This window comes from Lithobates pipiens, unplaced genomic scaffold, assembly GCF_037356315.1.
Source record: "Lithobates pipiens isolate NorthernLeopardFrog02 unplaced genomic scaffold, aLitPip1_a1.2 Scaffold_1, whole genome shotgun sequence".
Classification (NCBI taxonomy): Eukaryota; Metazoa; Chordata; class Amphibia; order Anura; family Ranidae; genus Lithobates; species Lithobates pipiens.
The window spans coordinates 173,875,178-173,887,754 of record NW_027507685.1 but is presented as its reverse complement, the minus strand read 5'-3'; the positions used below and the strand labels follow the sequence as shown (position 1 = coordinate 173,887,754).

Here is a 12,577-nt window from a genome sequence, read left to right as displayed (position 1 = left end):
CTTTGCCTGCTGTTTTAACCATGTTTCTGACTGCCACGTGCACCAACCTCAGCCTGTTTACCGACGATGCCTTTGACTGCCGTTTTAACCATGCTTCTGACTGCCACGTGCACCGACCTCGGCCTGTTTACCGACCATGCCTTTGCCTGAAGTTTTAACCACGTTTCTGATTTCCACGTGCACCGACCTCGGCCTGTTAAATCGACCATGTTTTTGCCTGCCACTTGGACTGATCTTTTGCCCTTCTACTTCAGTATGCAGGGGTCTCACATATGTGAGGGGCTTCAGAATAGCGTTCTGAGTAGAGAAAATCAGTTTTTGGTTTTCTGTGCTCCTAGAACAGGGTTTGGTTGCCCGGAGGCTTCAAAGAGATTTGGGTGGGAGAAGCCTCTACCCCTGTCCCCCTGGCCCTAAGCTTGATGGCCCTTCCTGCTGCCTGGACCAATACTTTGGCTGTGCTGACCATATTGCTGCCTGTAATGACCCAGGACTTTATGGACTGTGTTTCTTTCTGCTGCCTGGACCAATAATTTGGCTGTGTTGACCATATCTCGGCCTGCTGCCTCTACTAACAATAGACAGTATTTCTGCCTGGACATCTCTGCCTGCTACCTGGACCAATGCTTTGGCTGTGCTGACAGTATCCCTGCCTGAACTAACTATGGACAGTATTCCTGCCTGCTGCCTGGATGATTGCTTTTGCTGTCGCTGACCACATCCCTGCCTGGTGCCTGGACCGATGCTCTCTTCTGTGGACCACTACACTACTAAAACCACAGGTAATCTTTTGTTATTTGGTATGTACAGGTTATGTGTTAGAAATATGATGAGCCTTCAAAAATGTGATTGGTAGTCAGGAAATGATATGTGTAATTTATGCTCCTAGGACGACTGGAGGTGCTATTTGGATGTTAGGCCTCTGTATGTGGCCAGGCTGTGTAAAAGTCTCACACATGTGGTATCGCCATACTCAGGAGGAGTAGCAGAATGTATTTTGGGGTGTCATTTTTGCTATGTACATGATATGTGTTGGAAATATCTTATAAATGGCCAACTTTGTGTAAAAAAAATGCATTTTCATTTTTTTCCCACGTTTTCCGAAAACTTCTGGAAAAAAATGAACCGTTAAAAAGACTCATTATGTCTCATAGATTATACGTTGGGGTGTTTGCTTTCCAAAATGGGGTCATTTTGTGGGCGTTTCCATTGTCCTGGTGCTCCAGGGCCTTCAAAAATGAGCTAGGTCATCATGAAATTATATGTGTAATTTTGCTCCTAGAATGCCTGGAGGTGCTACTTGGATGTTAGGCCTCTGTATATGGCCAGGCTGTGTAAAAGTCTCACACATGTGGTATCGCCATACTCAGGAGGAGTAGCAGAATGTATTTTGGGGTGTCATTTTTGCTATGTACATGCTATGTGTTGGAAATATCTTATAAATGGACAACTTTGTGTAAAAAAAATGCATTTTCATTTTTTCCCACGTTTTCTGAAAACTTCTGGAAAAAATGAACCGTTAAAAAGACTCATTATGCCTCATAGATTATACGTTGGGGTGTTTGCTTTCCAAAATGGGGTCATTTTGTGGGCGTTTCCATTGTCCTGGTGCCCCAGGGCCTTCAAAAATGAGCTAGGTCATCATGAAATTATATGTGTAATTTTGCTCCTAGAATGCCTGGAGGTGCTACTTGGATGTTAGGCCACTGTATGTGGCCAGGCTGTGTAAAAGTCTCACACATGTGGTATCGCCATACTCAGGAGGAGTAGCAGAATGTATTTTGGGGTGTCATTTTTGCTATGTACATGCTATGTGTTGGAAATATCTTATAAATGGACAACTTTGTGTAAAAAAATGCATTTTCATTTTTTTCCCACGTTTTCTGAAAACTTCTGGAAAAAAATGAACCGTTAAAAAGACTCATTATGCCTCATAGATTATACGTTGGGGTGTTTGCTTTGCAAAATGGGGTCATTTTGTGGGCGTTTCCATTGTCCTGGTGCCCCAGGGCCTTCAAAACTGAGCTAGGTCATCATGAAATTATATGTGTAATTTTGCTCCTAGAATGCCTGGAGGTGCTACTTGGATGTTAGGCCTCTGTATGTGGCCAGGCTGTGTAAAAGTCTCACACATGTGGTATCGCCATACTCAGGAGGAGTAGTAGAATGTATTTTGGGGTGTCATTTTTGCTATGTACATGCTATGTGTTGGAAATATCTTATAAATGGACAACTTTGTGTAAAAAAATGCATTTTCATTTTTTTCCCACGTTTTCTGAAAACTTCTGGAAAAAAATGAACCATTAAAAAGACTCATTATGCCTCATAGATTATACGTTGGGGTGTTTGCTTTCCAAAATGGGGTCATTTTGTGGGCGTTTCCATTGTCCTGGTGCTCCAGGGCCTTCAAAACTGAGCTAGGTCATCATGAAATTATATGTGTAATTTTACTCCTAGAATGCCTGGAGGTGCTACTTGGATATTAGGCCTCTGTATGTGGCCAGGCTGTGTAAAAGTCTCACACATGTGGTATCGCCATACTCAGGAGGAGTAGCAGAATGTATTTTGGGGTGTCATTTTGCTATGTACATGCTATGTGTTGGAAATATCTTATAAATTGACAACTTTGTGTAAAAAAATGCATTTTCATTTTTTTCCCACGTTTTCTGAAAACTTCTGGAAAAAAATGAACCGTTAAAAAGACTCATTATGCCTCATAGATTATACGTTGGGGTGTTTGCTTTCCAAAATGTTGTCATTTTGTGGGCGTTTCCATTGTCCTGGTGCTCCAGGGCCTTCAAAACTGAGCTAGGTCATCATGAAATTATATGTGTAATTTTACTCCTAGAATGCCTGGAGGTGCTACTTGGATGTTAGGCCTCTGTATGTGGCCCGGCTGTGTAAAAGTCTCACACATGTGGTATCGCCATATTCAGGAGGAGTAGCAGAATGTATTTTTGGCTGTTGTTGCAAGTATGCGCATGCTGTGTTCAAGAAATAACCTGTCAATACAATAAGTTTGTGTAAAAAAAAAAAAAAAGTCTTAATTTTGCAAAGAATTGTGGGAAAAAATGACAACTTCAAAAAACTCACCATGCCTCTTACTAAATACCTTGGACTGTCTACTTTCCAAAAAGGGGTCATTTGGGGGGTATTTGTACTTTCCTTGATTGTTAGTGTCTCAAGAAATGAGATAGGCCTTCAGTACATCAGGTGTGATCAGATGTGATCAATTTTCAGTGATTTGCACCCTAAATTGTAGACTCTATAACTTTCACACAGACAAAATAATATCCACTAATTTGGGTTATTTTTACCAAAGATATGTAGCAGTATAAATTTTGACCCAAATTTCTGAATAAAAATTACTTATTTGCAAAATTTTACAATAGAAACGAAAAAAAAGGTTTTTTTTTCAAAATTTTCGCTATTTTTCCGCTTATATCGCAAAAAATAAAAAACTCAGCGGTGATTAAATAGTACCAAAAGAAAGCTATAATTGTAAGAAAAAAATGATACAAATTTTGTTTGGATACAGTGTAGCTTTTAAGAGTAATTGTCATTCAAAGTGTGAGAGTGCTGAAAGCTGAAAATTGGTCTGGGCGGGAAGGTGTTTAAGTGCCCTGTATTGAAGTGGTTAATAAACCTACCCTGCTACACTTAGTCTGGTGCCCCCTTCTGTCTCCTTTTGAATGGACTCTTAATCTGTTGTGCGCCTATATTGCTTTCTGTGTGACTGCACTGTACTCCCTGGATTCCTACAATATTCCTGTTCCTTCACTGAGGAAGTTTCCAAAATCCCTATATTTGACAACCAGACTACTGCTACTCATTGAGAACATGGTAAAAGTTGTAGAAGAGATGGGCTATGGGATAGCAGAAGCTACTGATTAAAGATTACAAATATGGATATCGATCTAAAATGAGTTAGAAAATTCCAGTAAATGGGGCTTCTCCAAAAAAAAAAAATAATGCCGTTGTTCGTGAGAAGAAGTCATCAGTAAGTATGTCAGTTGGTGAAGGGAGAAGATGGTTTGGAGAGTATATATTTTTATTTTTCTAAAGTATTTTAAAATTCCTCCTCTTCTATTATAAATCATTATGTAATCAGTGTGCGCTGACTCCCTTCCTACTACTCAGACACTTTCAGTCACGATTCTCCATGGAGTAAGCCCATGTATGCATCTATAATGTAATTTCGTTTTTAACTTTAACAGTTATTAACTTTGTTTTCTTGTTTTCTATAATAAAGAATGTGGCCATGTTTTCAGGTCCGTTTAATCAGACCACATTGACATTTTTTTTAATTAAAGGGATCACTGACATACCAGAGCTCCAGACCGTCTTTTTCTTTCTGGTTCTACTTATTTATCTGATCACAATTGGAGGTAATATGATCATTCTTTCTCTTATCTGCTTGGATTATCACCTACATACGCCCATGTACTTTTTCCTGGCTAACCTGTCTATTGTGGACTTGTCTTCTTCCACCATCACATTACATAAGCTCCTTCTCATGTACATAATTGATAATCACACTGTTTTATACCTGGCATGTATAATTCAGATGTACATTTTTGCATCTACATTGGGTCATGAACTGTTCATTTTGGCCGCAATGAGTTATGATCACTATTTAGCCATGTGTAAACCTTTGCGTTATCATGTTATCATGAACTGTAGAGTTTGCACTTTACTTGTTGCTGGGTGCTATTTGATGGGTTTTGTTCAAGTTCTACCACCTGTCTTAACTTTCTCAACTTTCACTTGCTACATTACAAAAGAACTCAATCACTTCTTCTGCGACGTGGTACCATTAATGAAAATTACTTGCAATGACACCTCGTTCTTGGAGATGATGATACTTATACAAGGACTTTTTTTTGTAACATTAATCCCTTTTATTCTTACCTTCATCTCCTATATTTTCATAATTTCTGCAATACTAAAGATTCATTCTAGCACTGGCAAACGAAAGGCATTCTACACATGGTCCTCTCACTTAACAGTGGTCACTCTTCTTGATATCATGCTTGTCTCTCAGTACTTGACACCAAAAACGTATGGCTCACTAGATGCAAAGAAGATGTTCTCACTGTTTAACACTGCTTCCGTTCCCATGTTGAATCCTTTGATTTATAGTTTAAAGAACAAAGATGTTACATCAGCTATCAGACAAAGGTTGGCATTCTGTAAAAGCACAAAACGAGGAAGGAGGAAGTAATATTTGTAAAGTTGATGCCAAGATGTGTATGGTGCCAATAGAAAACATTTATGCTGCGTACACACGACCAGACTTTCCGGCAGACTAGGTCCGACGGTCTTCCCAACGGACTTTCGGCAGAGTTCCGATGGACTTTCCAAATGAACGAACTTGACCACACACAATCACACCAAAGTCCGAGGGATTTAAATGTGATGAAGTACGACCAGACTAGAATAAGGAAGTTCATAGCCAGTAGCCAATAGCTGCCCGAGCATCGGTTTTCGTCCATCGGACTAGCATACAAACGAGCAGATTTCTCCATAGGAACTGGGTCCGGTGGAAAAAATTGAAACACGTTCTATTTCTAAAGTCCATCAGATTTTTGGACAGCAAAGGTCCGATAAAGCCCACACACGATCAAGTTGTCTGACGGATTCGTTCTGTCAGACCTTTGCTGTCGAAAAGTCTGGTCATGTGTATGTGGCATTAGTGCTTTGTCTAGTCAGGGCAAGCAAAAAGTTTGCCTAAATCTCCCCCCACCCTAGCACAACATATTAACCTTTCCTTCATTCCTCTTGTGTGAGCTTTAATTACAGTAACTCTGCTCTTCCTTTTCTTGATTTCCATAGCTGAATGGAGGGCAGAAGGAATAAAAGGAAAGTAGGCATGAGCTACAGAGAGGGTGGAATTAAAGTAATCAAGGCAGGTGCAAAGGTTTCCATCAAGACAGTAACAATGTAGTAAGTACACATAAAAATGTCCATGCATCTCTATTTATACCACCTCTTTATAATGTTGTCATGGACATAAAAAAGTAGCTACAGCTTTTTTTTTTTTTACTTGTGCTATCACCTTGTTTTCTAATGCATATTTTAACCACTTCAGGCCCGGACCAATTGTCAGCCTAAGGACCAGAGGTCTTTTTACAATTTCGCACTGCACTGCTTTAACTGGTAATTTCGCGGTCATGCAATGTTGTACCCAAATGAAATTTGCGTCCTTTTCTTCCCACAAATAGAGCTTTCTTTTGATGGTATTTGATTGCCTCTGCGATATTTATTTTTTACGATATAAAAGGAAAAAGACTGACAATTTAAAAAAAAAAGATATTTTCTACTTTTTGTTATAAGAAAAAATGTATGACTAAAATTTAGTTCATTCGATTTTTCTTATAACAAAAAGTAGAAAATATCTTTTTTTTTTTTAATTGTCAGTCTTTTTCCTTTTATATTGTAAAAAATAAATATCAACCCCAAGGCAAAAGTACGAGTCAATGGGCTAATGTCAAAGACCTTCCAAATAAAAAACGGTACACGTCAGGGTTGCCCCCTGTCCCCCATCTTATTTATCCTTACGCTGGAACCCTTCCTATGCAAACTACGTGACAATACGGATATCCAGGGAGTTACCATAAAAGGGAAAAGATATAAAATAGCAGCGTTCGCTGACGATATCCTCTTATTTTTATCTAATCCCCTAATAACCCTCCCTAACCTCCTCAAAGATCTCAACCTGTTCCATTACATAGCCCATTTCAAAATAAACTTTACAAAATCGCTTGCCCTAAATATAACCCTAACAGAAAGACAGGTCTCACAATGTAAACAAAACTTCCCGTTTACATGGGCAACGGAGGCAATCACATATTTAGGAATACAACTTCCCGCTAAATTATCAGACTTGTTCGCTAAAAACTATCTTCCACTCTTCAAAAACATTACGGAGGATTTGAAAAAATGGAACAAAACACACTTTTCCTGGTTTGGAAGAATAGCAATAATGAAGATGAATGTTCTACCACGTATGTTACACCTCTTCCAAACCATTCCCATTAAGCTTCCGAAAACATTCCTACAGTCGGCCACAAAAATAAGTAGAAACTACATTTGGAACCAAAACACCCTAGAATCAATTACAATCAATTAATAAAACCCAAAGCCAAAGGGGGAACAGGCCTACCAGATATAACATACTATTACTGGACATGTCACCTCCAAAGAATAATAGACTGGCACACTCATTTACAGACGAAAGACTGGGTCTCCCTTGAAAACTCATTCTCCGCATGCCCCATTAATAGAACACCCTGGCTCAAACAAAAGACCATACCAAACACCCTCCTGAGACACCCAACAATAGGTCCCACATTAGAATGTTTCGCACAAGCCAATCGGAAATTCAAACTTTCTAAAATACCAGGACCCCTCTCGCCGATCCTACTCAACCCACAATTCCCGCCCGGGATGGAACATCACTCACTAACACGGAAGCAACCAGAAATAGGCTTACGCATACACCACATATTACAGGACGGTAAGTTACAAACCCACGAACTTGTAAATACACATTGGGCCTCACCAAACCTAAACCCATTGGAATATATGCAGCTCAGACACTTTGTTAACAAGATACTAAATGAATCAGACTTCTCTAACACACTATCTGATTTTGAAGACCTATGCCTAAGTCAATCCCCACAGCGACACACCATTTCTAAAATTTACAACATGTTGTGGGACAACACCCAAGCTGACGAGGGAACAATGTGCAAAGTGTGGGAAAGAGACCTCGCAAGAGAAATGACCAGCAAAAATTGGGAAGACATATACAGAAATGCACATAAAAGCTCCATAAACGTTTCCATCCAAGAAACTAATTACAAAATTACCACACGGTGGTACCGCACCCCGCCATCCACCACAGATTCAATTCTGCTCATCCAAACACATGCTGGCGGTGTCAAGAGACATCAGGTGACCTTCTAAACATTTGGTGGACATGTCCGCTCATTCAAACCTTTTGGACTCAAGTCCATACATACATCAAGAATATTACCACAGATGTGCTAGAATACTCACCTGCACAATATCTTTTGCATCTCCAGAACCCAAGCGAAAATTCCTACCTCAAATCATTAGCTGCGATGCTTGTCAATGCAGCCAAAATGTGCATACCCCCTCTATGGGGAACATCTAAAACACCCTCCATCACGGACTGGTACAAAAGAATAAACAAAATAGCAGAAATGGAAGAACTCATAGCTATCTCACGAAACGCCCCACACAAATTCTCCACACGCTGGGCTTGCTGGAACCATTTCAAATCCACTACAGAATACACTCAGAGGATGTACAGCTAAAGCAACGACCCAAACAGACCAATGTCCATAAAATACACGACCACGCTCAAGTCGCAAGATACCCCCCCGGATAAAGCATATAATGACATTATAATAGACATGCTATCTCACAACTAAGGAAATTCTTTCATACACGACCCAATATTAAATGTACACAAAAGTTAACTACACAAATAAAATCCATCCACTCACAGCAAGTCTCTAGTAGCCTTGTTTACAAACTGAAACTGTTACCGAATAGACACACGCACCTAATCCCCACTTCCATATCCTATGTGTGACAACTGTTTTAACGTACTAAAGTATGGTGTGCTGGTCACACACATACCAATTACAGCAAACAAGTATTATACATATGTTCTACACTATGCACATGCTTCAGATTGCTCCCCCCTAACAACCCCTTCCCACACCCTACTTCCTCCTCCTTTCCACATTAGTTGTTGAGTATTGTTTCCCCTCTCTTTTTTTTAGTTATACAACTGTTCAACTTAATGTCATATGTATATGTATATCTACTAAAGTACAAATATTACTTAAATTAGATCATATATTATGTGAAAATCTTTGTATGTTCTCATAAGTATATTACGTTATGACTTTATCATTGTATCATTGAGAAAAAAAACAAATAAAATTTCTTTGGAAAAAAAAAAAAATATCGCAGAGGCAATCAAATACCATCAAAAGAAGAATGAACGAAATTTTAGTCATACATTTAGGCCAAAATGTATTCAGCCACATGTTTTTAGTAAAAAAAAATGTCAATAAGCGTATATTTATTGGTTTGCACAAAAGTTATAGCGTCTACAAACTAGAGTACATTTTCTAGAATTTACACAGCTTTTAATTTATGACTTTCTTGAGGTGCTAAAATGGCAGGGCAGTACAACCCCCCCCCAAATGACCCCATTTTGGAAAGTAAACACCCCAAGGAAATTGCTGAGGGGCATGTTGAGCCCATTGACTATTTTTTTTTTGTCCCAAGTGATTGAATAATGACACACACAAAAAAGTTTACAAAAAGTTGTCACTAAATGATATATTGCTCACACATGCCATAGTTATATGTGGAATTGCACCCCAAAATATATTCTGCTGCTTCTCCTGAGTACGGGGATACCACATATGTGGCACTTTTTGGGAGTCTAGCCACGTACGGGATCCCGAAAACCAATCACTGGATTTCTAAGGCCGCGTACACACGGGCGGACTGTCTGTCCAACTTAGTCCGCTGAAACGTGTTTCAGCGGACAATCCGCTCGTGTGTGGGCTTCAGCTGACTTTTTCAGCGGACAGTCTGGCGGACTAAGTCTTTCGGACTTTCCGTAATACAGTCCGTCCAAACTTGGCACTAACCTAGCGCTGCCTGGGGCGATGCAGACCCTGACCCTAAAACCTAATTGATATCATCCGCCGGGTGATCAGGGGGTTAAACCTTTATTGGGTAATAAATGGTGGGTGCCCTGATGCTATAAAAAGCAAACTAACTAACCAGAGTCACCCGTAACACTTATACGGTGATCACTGGTATCTGCAATTAGGGGGTTAAAATCTTTATTAGGTAGAATATGGGGGTCCCTGACGCTATATGAAAACCTGACGGGGAACCTAAATAACTAACTGGCTAACCAGCGTCACCAGTGGCACTTATACGGTGATCGCTGGTGAAAGGGTTAACTAGGGGCAATCAGGGGGTTAAAACCATTATTGGGTAGTATATGGGGGTACCTAGCGCTATAAAAACCTGGCGGTGAACCTAAAAAAATAACTAGCTACCTAGCGGCACCAGTGACACTAATGCAGCGATCAGAAAAATGATCGCTTAGTGACGCTGGCAAAAGGGGGTGAAAGGGTTAACTCTAGGGGCAATCAGGGGGTTAAACCTTTATTGGGGGGTAGGGGGCTACCCTGGACCTAACACTAACTGCCCTGACAGTTTTTGCTGTCACAACTGACACTAAATGCAGTGATCAGTAAATAAATGATCACTGCAATCAGTGACACTGTGACTGGGAGGGGGGATAGGGGGGCGATCGGGGGGTGATTTGTGTGCCTATGTGTACCTACATGTCAGTGTAGTGTTTGGTGCACTTACTTTCTCTGTTCTCCGCGCAGTCCGGTCAAAAAGACCGCCCCGAGGAGAATGACATCACTTCCTCCCTGCCTGTGTTTACACTACACAGGCGGGGGAAGCTTCTCATTCGCCAGGAGCGATCGAGAGGGGATGGCCAGAAACCAACGGCCATCCCCTCAACCCGGATCGCTCCTGAAGCTAAACGGACCACTGCTGGAAGGCAAGCACGTACATGTACGTGCTTGTGCCTGTCGGTGCCATTCTGCCGACGTACATTGCCATGCGGCGGTCCTTAAGTGGTTAATGTCCTTGCGTCTATAAAAATACTTTTCCTGAAGCCAAACCATGGCAGCATACTAGTGACAGAGCTCCGCCTCTTGACCACTCCCTCAGGACCAATGAATAGCATAAATTAAGACTTGGTTAGCCACTACCCCATTCTTCCTTTTTTCCTCATACCTGGACGCAACAGTGATAGTTCAAGCATCTCCCAGTGTGTAGTCTCAGTGCTTGGGCTGCTAACATCACACTAATAAGAATGAGAGACCCTCGTCTGTGTGGTCTTGATGGGTCCTTGCAGTGTTTCCTCTTTGGGAATGAAATCTGCCATTCAGCATGACTTGGTTCTGGAGCTTTTTTGGGGGGGGGGGGCAGCCTGTCATTTCCTTTTCTAGGCCCTTTCTTGTCTGTTAGGCTATGACTTTACCTGTTTTATTCAGTTGCTGCTTCTTTTTTGGTTTTAGGTAGGTTCCGAGTGAGTGAGGAGTGGGCCGCACCATGCAGTAGGTGTCAGGGTATCCCTATAGGTATCCCTATAGGCGTGGGGTGGCCGCCCAGCACCATATTTACCAGTCTAGGGCACTCCTGATGATGTCATAGGGCTGAGCCCAGTCCGTGCCATTTTGGTTCTGGGCAAAGCAATTTGATTTTCCCATAAACAACAGGAGGAGTCTGGGGGTAGGTTTTGCCTGTCTCAGGATCACATAAGAGTGTCAGTAGGATGTGAAGTTTTGTTCCTGCATCCAGTCTCAGCAACCTTCTGTGTCACCATCTGCTGGTAGGAAAGTTTTCTGTATTTAAAAAAAGAGTACATTCTTTTTCTTTGGTTTGTTTCAGCTGTTTGTTTTGTTGTAGTGTTCAGACATTCATGTTAGAAGATTACTGGCATCCTTCTGTTTCTCTTTTCAGCTATCTCCTCTTTTTCTGCTGGCCATCCCTTATTCTCTATTACCATGAGTCAGCCACCACTTATGTAAGACCCTCAATACTTAAGGTAGGGGGACCGCCAGTTGGTAAGTTTTCAGGTGTCCTTAAAAGAGTGCCCTCTAATGCTGTTTGCTTTGATATGTTTCAGCTCCGCACGCTCACGCTCTTGGAGTTAAAGAACAAGAGAGGACAGGCGTTCTCCAAAGGAGCATAGCTCCAGACGTCGCTCCCGATCAAAAAGAAAAAATATCCAAAAGAGCACGTTGCGCCTCCTCTTCTCCAGAGCAATACAGGCATCCCAGCAAGAAATCAGGCAGGGTTTGTGGAGCAGTCTCCCTATCCAATAAATTGGTGTGCATAGTCTAGAGGAGTCTGCAGTAGACAGGGAGCAGGACACTGCGCAAGTCTCATCATTACTGAAGAAGTTAGTACAAAATTCCTTGTCTGAATTTACATCCGCCCAGCCACCCGCCCAAAGGGTCCCATTCGAAGATCAGCCAGGGACTTCAGCAAGCAGTGACCATGCCCAGTGTAAAAAAAAAACGGCGCGCCCAATTAGGAGAAAAGCTCCAAGGAGCCAGCACCCCAGCAAGTCACCTACCGGGCCCATGGCGCAGTATCTATACCCAGGAGGCTGGTGAGTAGACACTGCCTGGAGGAGTATACCGCTAACAGGTAATGCCAAATGTCTTTATTGTTGATAAGAGTGGCATAAGATTCTGTTTTGAACTTGCCTTAATTACCTGAAGCAACTGTTACACTTGTTTTGGAGACTGTTGCCATAGGAGACAGTGCTCTTATCCATGCAGATGTGGCATCTTGCTGGATGCTTTTCCCTGCGTGGCTGTGCTGTAGAAGTCCGGGAGTTTACCGGGTTAACATTACACAGACACATTTGGGTGCCCGAAGGAGAGTGGTAATGTAGCGCTCAGAGCGCGCTAGTGGATGTGGC

At 41.5% G+C, this 12,577-nt stretch overlaps 1 protein-coding gene across 1 annotated transcript; it reads left to right on the top strand.

The window, feature by feature from the left end:
- The first annotated feature begins 4,258 nt into the window (after positions 1-4,258).
- LOC143987503 (olfactory receptor 8K5-like) lies at positions 4,259-5,221 on the top strand. The gene has a single exon (XM_077486274.1). It carries the CDS (start codon positions 4,259-4,261, stop codon positions 5,219-5,221), a length of 963 nt encoding a protein of 320 aa, XP_077342400.1.
- The last annotated feature ends 7,356 nt before the right edge of the window (positions 5,222-12,577 follow it).